A 15,216-nucleotide genomic window follows, 5' to 3' on the forward strand; every position below is an offset into this window, starting at 1 on the left:
AAAGCCCGGGCGCACGCTGCGGGGGCGGGGCTTTCCAGGCCGGCCAATGGGGGCCCGGCGCCGGGCGGGGCGGAGCTGCAGCCTGCGGGCTTTCCGTACCCGCCCCGCGGTGTGCTGTCCGCCTGTGCTGCTCCGACGGCGCTGTCCGAGTCAGCCTCTGGTTTTTGCTGCCCCGCGCAGGCCGGAGCCCGAGAGCCAGTGACTGAGGGAAGGAAGGGCCGGAGTCCGCAGCGCCGCGTGCGGAGAGCGCCGGGCGACTGACCCCACGTGTTGCGGCGCGCGGCGGCGGCGGCGGCGAAGACTCACGCGGGGCCGGGGCCTGACAGCTCAGGCCCATGGCCGAGGCGGCTCGGGTAAGGGCGGCTCCCTCGGGGGATCAAGGGACCAGGAGTCCAGCCTTAAATTCTTTAGTTGGGTGTCTTGACTTCCGTCCCCCAACCCGCGCTACCTCCTGGAATTGGGAGATGGGGGAAGCAGCCCGAGGGTAGAGGGAGAGGAGGGCAAGGACGCTTAAGGCCGAACATACTTGAGCTGTTTGAGTTCACACGATGATGGCCTTTCTCCTTTCTTAGCCCCCGTTTCCTCATTTATGAAATAAGGAGATTGGACGTAACTACAATATTTCTGAGACTCTCTTCTGCCCTGACATTCAGAGAAACCGGGCTCCAAGTCACGCTTAAGTTTGGGTTGGGGTATGTGAAGGATGAACTGTGAAAATCCTCATTCCAGATAAACTGCAAGGCTCCCTTTCCGGGACCTGCCTTTCGCCCTCCTTCCCTCTCTTCCCTCCGCCCACTTACAGCGCCCCCCCCCCCCCCATTCGATTATCTCAGGAGACACTCCAGCCGCCTTCTCATCCAGTGGCGGCATCTAGGGAGGATATATTCAGTCTTGCCATTGATTATGAAAGTCCCATAAACGTCTTCTGGACCTGAGCCCACACTCCAGTCAGCATGCATTCGGGTACATGCCCACTCTTCTGAAATTCCTGTTGCTGTGGCTGCTGGCTTGCAGGATCTACATTATATAGAACTTTATTTATTTATTTATTATTGATATTTATAGTCACATACCATGTAATCATCTGAAGCGTACAATCAGTGGTTCACAATATCATCATTTAGCTGTGCATTTATCATCACAATCCACTTTTTTTTGTGTGTGAAAAATAACGTGTACAAAAAAGCAAATCACAACATTAGTTGTAAAACAGATTTCAGGTTCGGTATGGGTTCCAATTCCAAATTCTTTACTACTAACTGCTTCAAGATACTGGAGATTAAAAAGAAATATCAATATAATGATTCAGTAGTCATAACTAATTTGTTAAACCCTACCTTTCTGTATAACTCCACCATCACCTTTGATCTTATTCCCACTTTTTAGGGGTATCTGGACTGTGCCCATTCTTACTTTTTCATGTTGGAAGGGGCTGTCGATAATATGGGATAGGGGGATGGAACTAGTTGATGCTCTGGAGAGGTTGGCCCCTGTGCATTTCAGAACTTATTTGATCTAGGGACCCATCTGGAGGTTTCTGGAAAGTTACCCTAGTGCATGGAACCTTTGCAGAATCTTATATAATGCCCTAGGTGTTCTTTAAGATTGACAGGAATGGTTTTGGTTGGGGGTTGGCAAGTGATGGTAGACAACAATATCTAACTGAAGCTTCCAGAAGATAGAACTTTTGATTATGTGTTCCAAGATCAGGTTTGACCTACGTCCATCTCCTGGCCTGAGTGACAAGAACTGTTGAGACAGCTTTTCATTCGTCTCTGATGGTAGAGGGGCCATCTCCTGGTATGAATAGCTTGAAATGGTTTAATACATTCCTGGATGCCAGATTTGTGACAGGCCATTGCTGGTGGTTGAGCTGTGGGGGTGGGAGTAAGGATGTTTGTCCCTAATCTGTGAAGGCTGTGTCTGCCTCCTTCAGGCTCCTCCTTTGTTGTTCTCATCAGAGGCCAGACTTGAGAAGGAAGGGTCAATCTATGAAAGAAGGAGAGAGAGGACAGGTGCCAGTATACATGGGACACTTTGTTGAGTCTCTTTTTTGGAAGAGTTGTTGATGGGAACCTCAGTTACACAGAATTGGATTCATCATAGTCTTTGGTTCATGACACACTCTGATAATTGATCTCTTGCCTTTATATTTGTTTTTAATAAAATAATATATACCAATATATATACCATAAGTGCCTTTCTGTACCTTTAGTTCATTTAATCCTCATAATCTTGGGAGTTAGGAGAGTTATGCTATCCTATTGTAAGTGAGGAAACAAAGTTTTGGAGAACTAAACTGGCTTTACTCCAAATGGCGTAGGATTCAAATCATAGGATAGGTATTTGAATCAAATTCTCCCAATTCCATTTCTAGTAATGTACCCATTTTACTTTAGCTGCCCCTCACTAAGGCAATCCTGAATTTCTTATTTTATTACTTGCTCTAGTAATACATGATACATCCACCACTTCCTGTGGGTAGGTTGTTCTTTGCAGTGTTTTCTTGTTCAGACTGCTCTTAGGTGCTTGCTCTCAGCTTTTCTGACTCTGGAAACCAGTTTCCTGGAGCTTGGACCTGGCCTCCCAATGTGAAGGCCACCATGGAGCTAGCTGACAAGACACCTGGGTCACAGCAGGCATAATATCTCAGGAAGTCACACACTAGTAAATTTCAGAGCTAGGAGGGTTTTAGAGATCATGAAGGCCAGAATAGTAGGACCTTCCCTCTGAGCTAGTAAGGGGTGTGGGATGCTTAGAGATTGTAGTTTGAGATTATAGCCCTTGTAGTCTGGCCCTTGAGGAAGTTTTCTGGACTTGAGTTTCTCACTCAGTTCCTCCCAGAGAACTGGTGGGCTGTGTTCCCAGGTGAGGAAAAGCAGGTTGTTTAAATAATTGGCTAAGTTAATATAAACTATTAAATGCTAAGGCTGGGGTTTGAATCCAGTATACACTATCCATTTACAATATAAATGTTTCGTTATTCCATTGCCCAGGTCTTTGTTCAAGATTCTTCCCATGGGTGTGCTGTGTGGTCCAGTGTCTGCTGTCTTTGACAGCTTGCCTGACGGGATCTGTTTGGGTGTCTAGTTAGTGAGGCCTCTGGTGCTTGAAGGAAGTTTCCATAATCCCAGAGGACCTTGACCTTCCTGGAGCTTGGTGTATCTCGAGGCCTCTTTCCTTTGGCTGCCTGGCCAGACCTGCTAACTCAACTCCTTGTGTCTGATCTCAGGGATGGCATACAGGGACTGACCTCCGACAAGAGACCCAGATCCAGTCTGCAGAGATCTCCCTTCTGGCCATATTGACTGCTTTGCAGGCTGTGGAGAGGAAGGTGGAGCCCAGGCTACCCAACTTCAAAACTTGGAAGGGCGAACAGGGATAGCTGAGAGGAAGCTGGCTGACTGTGAGAAGATGACCTTGGAGTTTGGGAACCAGCTGGAGGGCAAGTAGACCATGCTGGGGACCCTGCTGCAGAAGTATGGGCTGCTACAGAGGCGGCTGGAGAACATGGAGAATCTGCTGCGAAACAGGAACTTCTGGATCCTACGGCTGCCCCTGGGCAGCAAGGGAGAGGCTCTCAAGGTACAGGAACTGTGTATGGGTGGAGAGGACCCACTGGGGATTCAGTAGGATCTTCAGACTTATAGGCGCCTAATGCTAGTCCTCTGAGGCTTGGAAAGCTTCAGGAGAAAAGTATAACACAGGAAAGAATGTCTGCTCTGTTGAATGGAGTGGGTTTGTTGGGAGGGGTTGCCTCATCATTGGTTGTACCTCCAATTCCAGAATGACCTCGGAGGGTGAGAACTGATTCAAAGAGGGGAAATCACCAGAAAGCATTCTCATGAAGCCCACATTTGTAACAGAAGGTATTTGTGTACCTTGAAGAAGTGGGGAGAATTCAGAAGCCCTGATCCTGAATCCCCTTAGTCACTGGTCCCTGCACTTTCTCTGAAGTAAATTTGATGAAGATGAGTTTGCATATGCCTAGTGGTTTGGGCAGGGATGCAGTCTGGTTTGGGTGCAGGGAGAGAAGAGACCTGTGAGCTGGTTTTAGCTTTTCATTGAAATGTTGTAACTCAACAGAAGGTATGGGCGATCTGTACTTCCAGGTGCCTGTGATTATTGAGGATATGGCCATGTATTTCTCAGAGCAGGAGTGGGGCAACCTGGAAGACTGGCAGAAGGAGCTCTATAAGCATGTCTTGAAGGGGAACTATGAGACACTCATCTCTCTAGGTAAGAGGCTGGCCCCTGAAAGTTTACAAGCCCCAAATCCTTGGTTTTATTCCATTATTGATTCAAATAAGGCTCTTAGATCTGAGAGCTAGAAGCCCATTGAGATTATTTAATCAGCCCTCTGCCTTCAGAGAAGTAGAAGGTATTCATAATTTCCATTTTTAGGTTTGATATAATGAAGCACGAAGACGTTAGATGACTCACCCAAGGCCTTGTAGAGACAAGTATGAATTGGAATTTTCTCTTTACTGTCCTTCCTGTGGCACCAGGGAGGGCTCTTTTATTTGCATCTTATCTCCCTCAATACATGTTAATTTCCTCTCGTTTCTATTTGCATCCTCTATGACTCACTGAGTTGTATACTCTGCACACTGTGAGTTCTCAAGAAACTCCTCCTGAATGAATGATCAATTGTGGGCATGGTTTTAAGAGTGCCCTGGGTCCAGAAAACAAAATCCAGACCCTGGAATATTAAGTTCTTTCGGCTGTTGATAAAGAGCAAGTGTATATGAGTGTGTGTGTGTGTGTGTGTGTGTACATGTGGGCATGTATGAGTGTGACATGCTTGTGTAAGACATGTTTTGGTTTAGGAGATCTTTGAAGCTACCTGCCATCCCCATTCTGTTCCAGCATGCAAGCTAAATTCCCTCATTGCTTTGGGCAGATGAAGCAATTGGCTTTCTGTCCACTCTCTACTTTCCTTGGGATGCTGAGGCCCACAGAATTTCTTCTTTCAGAAGAGAACTGCAGTGTGCTGCTGGGAGAAGGGGTGAGGGAGGATGCCAGGTAGCGGGGAAGCACGTGAAAAGGAGCAGCAGGAGACATGTACTTCTGAGTGGGTGGTGCAACGAGCTAAGAGCTGACTTCCCATCTATAACCAGCTCTCCTTCTTAGGTCTCAGATTTCCCATCCATCAAATGAGGTGACAGGTCTAGGTGACTGTTGGGTTACTATTGGGTTTCTTGGATTCTGCTTCTTCTGCTGCGAAGACAGCAGGAAGGAAGTTCTTCCTCCTGGCTTTGTCACCATCACTGCCAGGCTGGGGAGGTGTGTGAGGCTCTACTCTGCTGTAAGCTCGGTGCTACCCTCCATACATTTTATGGGGGAGCAGGTTCTGCTACAAACTCCTGGCAGGGGACCCTCTCCCTACAAGGCCTGTAGAGGAGTGACTCCTTGCTACCCTAGTGACAGACCAGGCTGCTATTCCTCCTCCATAGATCATGTCATCACCAAGCCTGAGCTCCTGAACCCAATGGAGTGGGGGCAAGAGGCGGGCGGCCACAGCCTGTCCAGTGTGGAAGAAGATGAGAGCCCTGGCTGCCACAGCACTGGTCAGTACCTTGGAGCCTCTCCTCAGGGTGAGGCAGGTCCTGGGCCTCCCACATCTTTGCTTAATAAGAACAGTTTGTTGTCAGGAATCCCCATTGGGAGAAGCAGAGGCAAGGGACAGTGAAGTGAGCTACTTGAAGTCACACAGAAGGCTGTTAGGACCTGATGCCACTTCCCATACCACATCGATCCTTTGGAGCGGTCACTGACCTGAGGCCACCCTTTGGAGCTTGTTGGGAGGGACAGGAAGGCAGGCTGAAAATTGGAAAAGGTTGTAGAGAGTGCAGGACTCCTGAGAGAAGAGATTGGACCACCTCCTCCATGAGGTCCTTCCTGATCGCTGTACATTGTCCCATGTCCCTAAGCCTTGACTCTCTTGGGTATTTCTTATTCTGCCTCTGTATTTCTCCATCTTCTATTAGACTTTATTCTCCTTGAGGGAAGAGACTGAGTGTTGCTTTTATGTCTCTAGCACCTAATACAGTGCCTGGCACATTCTAGGATAATAAATGAGTAATTATTTCATGGATGATGAATCTGCATAGGAGCTCAGTTTTCTTTATCTTTCAAATAATTGTGTTGAACGAGATACACAGTTTAAAAAGTTATTTTTGTTTTTTGTAGGTGAGGAAGCTTTTGTTCAAATTACAGTTGGAAAACATTACACAGGGAAAAGTGGATGCAGTCTGGTTGAAGCAGGGAATGGAAACTCTGGAGCCATGTTCTCTCAGAACACAAAGGATCATGCCAAGATATCCATTCCTTTCTATATCTTATCTTTTATTTGGAGAGATAGGGTCCATCTTTGAAGTGGGTTCTTTGAGTAGGTGAATAGCGGGAAGAAGTTAGGCATTGCCAACGGTATTGATTGGCTGACATGTAGGATTGGTGCTAAAAGTAGCATTTTGCAGACACCTGTGGGGGTGGGGCACAACTGAGAGAGCAGTTGTGGGCCTGTATGCTGCAGAATGAAAACAGCAGCCTGTTCATGCTGGTAAGCTGTGAGTGAGAAAGAACGCTGGGTAGGTAGAGTGTGGCTCTTGTGGTTTCATTATTTGTTTCTGCTGAACACAGTTACTGGAGGAGCTTGGGGGTCTCTAATGAGGTGCTTCTTCCTCTGTGGTGCAGGAAGGGGAGCTGGGGCTCAGGGACTTTAGTCATCTCCTGGCCACTAGTAGATTCCTACAGCAGGTGGAAACAGGAACATGGCTTTGCAGAGGGTGTGGCAGAGCATCCAGTGCCTGGGACTGCAGCAGCTCTGGGCAGGTACAGAGGAGGCAGGGTCTGACTGAGATGTCCTGATAGGCTCTTGCTCCACAGTCAAGCTAGGGTTGCTTCTGAATGTAGGCTCAGGTGAGCAGTAAAGGTGGAGGTGTGAGGGGTGGTCAAGAATTTGGGATCTACTCAGGTTTGGGATGGTACTTGCTGTTTTAGTAGTTACTTTCTTGTATTCCACCCTCTACTAAGCTTTTCCACATTCATCAGAAGAGAGGTTTGCTTCTTCCCAACAGTCTGAGTACTTGAGCTTGCTTCCACTCACGTCCTCTGCCACAAACCTGTGGATCCTGAGACGATGTAGTGTAAGACCACTTTATTGACTTGGAGGCTTCCATAGTTATCCTTTTCCTGCTAGGAGTTCTGCGGAAAGTGTAGAAGTGGATTCTGATTCAGTGAGTCTGGGTATCTCCAGCTTTAACAAGTTCCTCAGGTGATTTTGATGCATATCAGAGTTTGAGAACCAAACCTAGTGGATCCCTTTTAAAAGTGACTAATAAATCTCTAACCTTTGAAAGTGCTTATGTTTTGCTCAGACAAAAATTGCAGGAATGCGTTCTCACTAAGAACTGCAAAGATTACGAGTAGACTAAAGGGCTTTCTCTATTAAGCCATTCTACCAATCCTCGTCCCCTCCCCAGGGTAAACCACTATCATCACTTTGATGTGTTACCTTTCAGTTTTTTTACCTATGCATTTGCATACATACTGTACTGTAGAAAAATAAGGTTTTTTTAATGTATTATTTTACAGCTTGCTGATTTTACTTAGTATGCCTTAAAGAACTTTTTGTGTTGGTACATTTTTTTATGACCTGCTTTTTTGTTTTTTATTTTATTGTATTTCATATATGAAATATGAAATTTCCCATTTTAATCATGTTGGTATGTTTTAATCTGCTTCACTCCTGAGAGCCTAGGCTGCTTTAATCAGGACCCTGATTAAGTGTGGTATGTGCAGAGCTAGGCGCATGTGGCTTGGCTGGTCGTCTTCAGAAAGTGGATGTGTCAGTGGTTGCTCAGTGTACAGCAGAAAGGGAAGAGCCTTGTCCTTACAGTCTTCAGTACAATATCTGGTACAGCATTGAGCTCTGTGGGTAGCAGTCGGATCTTGGTGGCTTGGAATGTTCACCATTCATTCCTTTATTTTAACAAAAATTGTGTCTACCCTATGTCAAGTGCTGGGCAGGAGGGATCAGTAATAATTCCCTGTTCTGAGGACAGGTCTTAAAGATTGGTACAGATTGTAAGGCCGCTTACCCATGGTCACTATTACACAGGATTAAGATTTTCTTCTGTAATAGAGACTAAAACAACAAAACAAAACACAAAACACAAACAGTAGTTTAAACAAGATAGTGATTTGTTTCTCTTTTCACTATAGGGCTGGTTTGGCAGCCTAGTGTCAGAAACCCAGGCTCCTTCCATCTTGTTCCACCATTCTGCGGATGTGGCCTTGTTGCCATGGGACAGGACAGCACACTACCATCTCCACAGCCATTAGGAAGGAAGCAGGAAGGGGGTCGGGGGAGTGGGGGAGATGCCCTTTCCCTTCAAGGACAACACACTTATATTTTATTCAAAACACACATATTTAGTACTTAGGTATTTGATAAGTATTGACCCATTATAACCTTTGTTTCTTCATGTTATAAAGAAACTGAGGCACAGAGAGACTAAATACATTGTCAAAGGTAATATAGCTGTAACGGGCAGGGCCCTTTGCCTCTTATTAGTCAGAACCTGCCCCATGGCAATATCTATTGGAAGAGGAGGACTGGCATGTCTTTATTCTAGGTGCCTGCATGCCTAAGGGGAAAAAAAATCAGCTACTACTACTATTGAAAAAAAGGCTTATAGCATTGGATGATGACTGTCTCTGTCATAGCCTTTCATTTGCAGGGTCAAAGCTCACCCCCAGCTCTCTTGATTTCCTGTCCAGGGCTCTTTCTGCCACATCATACTCCTGTGTTCTCAGAAATTCCCAGGATCTGCCTGGCCTTTGTTGAGGCCTGTAGTTCTGTTGGGAGTACCATTGTGATGTCTGGTCCCACACTTATATTGTGAAAGGAAAGAGGCCCAGTAACATCTGATGCCCTCAGGGGCCCCTTCTCCCTGCCTTAAAAGCAGGCCCCTTGGAATCTCCCCAAGAAGTTCTGCCCTGGATCAAGCCAGAGGAAGAGGCTTGTGGGAGGAATCAGCAGGTTCCAGAGGAGATCTCTGTGTACCTGTACTCAGGTACCTGTACTCAGGCCGCACCCCCTGTGCCTTGAGAGACATGCAGTCTCTGGGAAGACCTCAGAGCACCTTCCTCTAAGATGTTCTTTTGCAGACCCCCTGGGCCTCATTTGTATCTCTGGCCTTCGTATGTTTGCTGTGTGGTCTCTTTCCATACAGTTGCATTAAATCATTTTCCTTTTTTCTCAGAAAACTGTTTCTGACTTCATTTTTAAAACACCTCTAGCCACTGTGGAGCTAGGCACTTGAGGGATTCATTAATGTATAAGACACAGGTCAGCCCTCTAAGAGTTTCTACTTTAGGAGTAAAGAGAAGTCTTGGCACAGATAAGCTCCATAAAAGAAGAAAAATGCACAACTATTTTCAGTCAGAGAGCCCTTTGAGAATCTGATGAAACTTATGGACAGTATCCTAAGAAAAAGCACATATTTCTTCAATTTAAGGGATTCAGTGACCAAGCTGTGGTATACAAGATGTCTCATGTCCTCGCGTGATACAGATGAACATGCCATCAGATGGAAAATATCACTGTGCTAGTCTTGGGAGGAGATTGCTGCGAGTTAAGGGAGGCTTGAAAGGTGGGTGTGTTAGTTTGCAAGCTGCTGGAATGCAGTATACCAGAAATGGAATGGCTTTTTATAAAGGGGAATTTAAGAAGTTACAAGTTTACAGTTCCAAGGATGTGAAAGTGTCCAAATTAAGGCACCAGCAAAAGGTTACCTTCACTCAAGAAAGGCCGATGGGTCCAGAACACCTCTGTCAACTGGGAAGTCACATGGCTGGCATCTGCTGCTCCCTTGCTCCTGGGCTCCATTCCTTTCAGCCTCTGTTCCGGTGAGGGCTCCTCACTTTGCTTCTCTGGGGCTAGCCTTCATCTCTTGGCTTCCCTTGGCTCTCTCCAGGTTCTTGCTTGTTTAGCATCTCATGCTGATGTCTGCTGGGCTCCAAGCATCTCCAAACATCCATGTCTCTGTTCTCTGAAGCAACTGTTCTTCAGGTGTCTACATCTGCTCTCTCTGTCAGCTCTGAGGCTTCTGTCATTTCTGGCTCTCTCCAAAATGTTTCCTCCTTTAAAGTATTCCAGTAAACTAATTAAGACCCACCCTGAGTGCATGAGTCACATCTCCATCTAGTCAAGAGGTCACACCAACCTGCAGTATTGAATTAGGATTAAAAGAAACAGTTGCCTCCACAAGATTGAATCAGAATTAAAACATGACTTTTCTGGGGCACATAATACTTACAAACAGGTACAGTGGGTAAGAGGCCGAGAGGAAGTGGGAGGCACTCTAGGTGGAGAGGACTGCTGGAGCAGAGACACGAAGATGGGGCTGAACACGGTGTTTGCAGGAATGGTAAGTAGAATGGCAGAGTTGGCAGGAGGCACGTAGGAGATCAAGTAGGTTGGGGCTAGAGTAAAGGATTGTGGTAACAGGGTCATGCACAGATACCAGGAGAGCAAAGGGTCAGGTGGCTTGGCTCCAGAGCCCAAGGCAGAGGCCACTAACTGGCTGTTTCCCTCTTTGTCCCTTTGTAGCGGGGGACTGGCTGGTCAGCAAAGAGAAGAGCCAGGAGAAAGATTCTGAAGGGCCGGATTCAGCCTGGGCAATGGAAGAGGAACATGACGAAGAGAGCTTAGGACTGGATAACTTTGAGACTCTCCCTCTGCAGAGGGCTCCGCCCAGTGAGCCTCTCCCCAGGGAGAAAGATGTGGTCTCTCTCCCTCCAGACCCTCAGAGCCAGGCTGTGCCAGCAGTTGGGCAGTGCTTCCCATACATGGAGTGCAGCCAGAACTTCCACCAGAGGGAACACTGGGTGCAGCACCAGCGTACCCACCACATCTCCCGCCCCTTTACCTGTTCTCAGTGTCCAAAGAGCTTTACAGCAGTCTAACCTCGCTAGCCACTCCCGTGTGCACACAGCTGAGCGTGCCTACACCTGTGCCCAGTGCGGCAAGAGCTTCATCCAGCAGTCCACCCTCACCACCCACTACCGCACACACACGGGGGAAAAGCCATACCCTTGTGCCGAGTGTGAGAAGTGCTTCAGCCGCCTCTCCACGCTGCTGGAGCATCGGCGCACGCACACTGGCGAGAAGCCGTACCAGTGCATCCAGTGCGAGCGCCGCTTCAGCCGCCTTTCCCTGCTGGTGGAGCATCGGCGCACACACGTGGGCAAGAAGCCATACCAGTGCACCCAGTGCGAGAAGCACTTCACGCGCCTGGCCAACCTGACAGTGCATCAGAACATGCACTCTGGTGAGCACACCTTCAAGTGTGCCCAGTGCGGCAAGCGCTTCGCTCAAAGGCCCAGCTTCCTCTGGCACCTGCGCAGCCACTTGCAGGAGAAGCTCTATCCCTGTGACCAGTGTGGCAAGAGCTTTATCTGTCGCTCCTGGCTCGTGCGCCACCAGGGCAGCCATGCCGGCCAGGACTCCTGGTCTTGTGTATCCTGTGAAAGGGGCTCCCCAACCAAAAAGCCACCTGCAGGCCCATTCAAAAATGCAGTGCGGGAGACACCCCCTGGTGACTATATTACTGCTGCACCCAGATTGGAGGGTGCCAGGATGGAGCCGGACCACAGGGGGCATCACGGGGGCAAGCATGTAAGAGATGGTAATCTGGAGGGCCTAGGGGTGTCTCTGTACAGTTCTCTCTCCTGTGTGAAGATGGAGAATGCAGGTTAGCATTCTTTTATGTAGAGGACTAGGGTCCTCTAAAAGGATCACTGAGGGCAGAGGAGGATTGTGTCCTTTGAATTCTAACCATCTCAGGGGAGCATAAGAATATCTCGGTGCTTAAGACTAGGCTTCCCAGGGACTGCAGGGTGGACAGAGGGCTGAAGCCTGTCAGAGCAGCCTGGGTGGAGGCAGGGCTGCAGGAGTCAGCTCCAACCTTTGGTCAAACCGTTAGGTCTTGGACCTCAACAAGAACTGCCTGGGTGGTGGTGGTGGTTGTTTGGTGGTGGTGATGGTGGTAGGGGCAATAGTTTGCTTTTAAGGAAGTGATTTTTGAAAACAATTTACGGTAAGGAGATGAGTAATTCTTTGTGGTACTTGGAAAATGGAGTCTTAGACTTGTTCACCTTTATTTACACGCTTTGGCTTCCTACATGCTAACCAGGCATTTTCTAAAGTGTTTCCTAGGAGGTGGTGGAAGGCCCCTGGCTTAGGAGAACATTTGTTGTCCAGGCCACCCCCACACACATTCCCATAAGCCTGTGATTTTAATAAGCTACACCTGAGAGTCCCTCAAATATGAATCCAAAATTCTTGGTGAATTTTACAAGACACAGTAAACCATTCCCTGACTTCCACCTTTCCCTTCCATTACTGCAAAGGCAGTGTCACAGACCACACTGCCACAGAAGGGCCAGAGCCAGCTTTCATGACTGGCTCCTTGAGCCTGGGTAAGGCCTTGCCCAGGTGGTATGAGATTTGCCCTTTGAACCACTGTTAGGAACATGAGGCAAATGGTCCTTTGTGAGGACCCAACTTGTTCCTGGCCCTATGCCAGCCACTGTGGTAATTCAAAGAAAACCCAGACCTAGTTCTTATCTTAAAGTCCTGGTTGTGGGGCTATGGAGGGGTTTTCTCCCATAAATGATGATCACTAATGGGGCCATACAAAAATGTTAGCGCATGGTATGGGCAGCAGTATGTATGGCAGAAGTACTTGAAAATAAAGAAAAGGGAAGAAAGAAACCTGGCCATAGCCTGCTAGCCACTGAGGGGCCTCTCTTCTGATTTAGGGCCAGTAAAGAGCTTTTGAGGTAGGCCTTGTTGGGTGCTTGGCCCATTTGGGACCCTGCCATTTTGATAATTGAATTCCTTCTCAGCTCTTGGAGATCTTAGCCAAAATGGCTGAGATTTGCCATAATCCAGCCATGGCCCTGATAATTAGAAATTCCCCCATGTTGCAGGCAACCCCCTCAGGATCGCCTAGTTACAGAGCCCCAGTTGTCAGATTAGCTCCTATGTCTCAACATCCCTCCACCCCTCGTCCGAACCTCAGACCCTGTGTACTTGAAGGGTACTCAGTACCCTGTGTAGTTGTTGGAGGGTATGTGCACATCTGTTTACAAAGACTGGCATTGGAGTTGACTTAACCAGTTTCCTCATTTTAGAAGGCACATGAGGAAATAAAACTGGAAAGTTGCACTCAGGAAAATCAGGTTTCTTGCACTGCTTTCTGGGTTTTTGGGTCTATTTTGAGTGTGTAATAGGAAATGTTTTTATTGGAAGCTATGAAATTTGCCATAATCTCTTATAGCCTCTTTAAATAAGGAAAGTATTTATAAGGGGAATGTAAATGTCTCCTTTCCCCCTTATCCTGGCAGCTTGTGATGCAGTAACTGATGCCAGGTTTGGATGATCACTGATGAACTAAAGTTTTTCTCAACTGTGCTTCCATTTTGAAGTTCTGGAAAAAAATACTAGATGGATTGAAGTCTGGACAGGAGCCAAATAAAAAAGGCAGAGTCCAGATGGGCTTGTGTGCCCTGCCTTGCTCAAGTGGCTAGCCTGTTAGCTCCTGGAGGGAAAGGGCCTTTTCTGTTCTGTTCACTTCAGCATCCTCAGCATATAGCGTGGCGCCCAGCACATAGAAAACACTCTGTGTTTGTGGAATGAATGAATAAAATGTTTTTCCTAAATTGTGCCATTTTATTGTTATGGATCTGATAATACCAATTTAAACAAAACTTCATTACCACTTTCTGCCTTGAATAGTAGTTATACATTTACTGTATTTCATTAACTCTAAGATGCCATTGGGTCTAAGACATACTCTTACTTTATTAAGGAAATATAAAATATTTCAGTTTGCCAAAGCTGCCAGGATGCAATATTCCAGAAATGGGTTAGCTTTTGCAAGGAGGACTTATAAGCTTACAAATTTACGCTTCTAAGGCTGTAAAAATGCCCAAATTAAGGTATCAACAGGATGGTATCTTCTCTGAAGAAAGGCTGCTGGCATCTGGGATACCTCCGTTACATAGGAAGGCACGTGCTGGTCCTTCTCTCCCAGGTTTCACTGCATTCAGCTTCTGGTTTCAATGGGTGCATCCTTGTCTTAGCTTCTTTGAGCAATCTGGGCTTTTTCTGTGTGCCCTTTATCCTCTTACAAAGAATTCCAGTAAGGAGATTTTTTTTTCAGTGTGCCAATGCTGCTGGAATGCAATACACCAGAAATGGAGTGACTTTTATAAAGGGGATTTATTTAGTTACCAATTGATAGTTCTTCAGAGAAAAGGCAGCTGGCTTTCCTCCAGGTTTCTGTCACATGGGAAGGCATATGTGACATCTGTTGGCCTTCACTTCTGGCTTCTGTGCCCAAATGGCTTTCTTTGTTGGAAATTCCTTTCTGCATCTCCAAATGTCTGTGTCTGAGCTGACCCTGAGCACTGACTTGTACTGAGCTCTCATCTGATCTCTCCCTTTTAAGCCTTCAGCTAATTAATTAAATGCCACTAATTGTGGAAGGCACTCCCCTTAGCTGACCACAGATGTAATCGGTCATAGATGAATTTCACATGATGAGCGAAGGCCACAGCAACAGAATAGGGCACCATCACCTGGACAAGTTGACACCTGAACCTAACTACTACAGGGATTAAGACCCACCTTGAATGAGGTAGGTCACATTTCAATTGAAGTAACCTAATCAAAAGGTCCCGCCTACAATAGGTCTGCACCCAATGGAATGGATTGAAAGAACACGGCCTTTTCTGGAATACATAACAGCTTCAAACTACCACAGAAAGGATTTCACTATGAACACCCCATAAGGCAGGAAGTGAAGTGCATTCTGACTATAGAGATGTTCCCAAAATAAGAAAAATATAAGTGTGAGAAGTCTCCTTTTAAAAAATAACTACTTAATATTTGTGGTTATGTCAGATCAAAAGATTCATTTTTAGACAAAGGTCTTAGAAGTATAATAGTGAACCAAAACCAGGATTTGGTCCTCTCTCCATGGCTACCAATAACTCAGATCACAGGCTGTTCTTGAATTTGACAGAAGAGGCGCCACTTCTTCAGTCACATTCAAATACCAGTGGAACTCCATGGGCGCATTATGTGTGATCACAGTGACTCAATAATTACATTCAGCAATTCAATCAGTATTCATTAAG

At 46.8% G+C, this 15,216-nt stretch overlaps 1 protein-coding gene across 1 annotated transcript; it reads left to right on the forward strand.

The window, feature by feature from the left end:
- Window positions 1–335: 335 nt before the first annotated feature.
- LOC143673933 (uncharacterized) lies at window positions 336–14,204 on the forward strand. The gene is given in 7 exon segments (XM_077149069.1): window positions 336–353; window positions 3,233–3,338; window positions 3,341–3,585; window positions 4,113–4,239; window positions 5,457–5,570; window positions 10,619–10,961; window positions 10,963–14,204. Coding segments are annotated over 7 exon segments (1,758 nt in total). The 3' UTR covers window positions 11,768–14,204.
- The last annotated feature ends 1,012 nt before the right edge of the window (window positions 14,205–15,216 follow it).

The sequence above is a fragment of the Tamandua tetradactyla genome, chromosome 1, assembly GCF_023851605.1.
Source record: "Tamandua tetradactyla isolate mTamTet1 chromosome 1, mTamTet1.pri, whole genome shotgun sequence".
Classification (NCBI taxonomy): domain Eukaryota; kingdom Metazoa; phylum Chordata; class Mammalia; order Pilosa; family Myrmecophagidae; genus Tamandua; species Tamandua tetradactyla.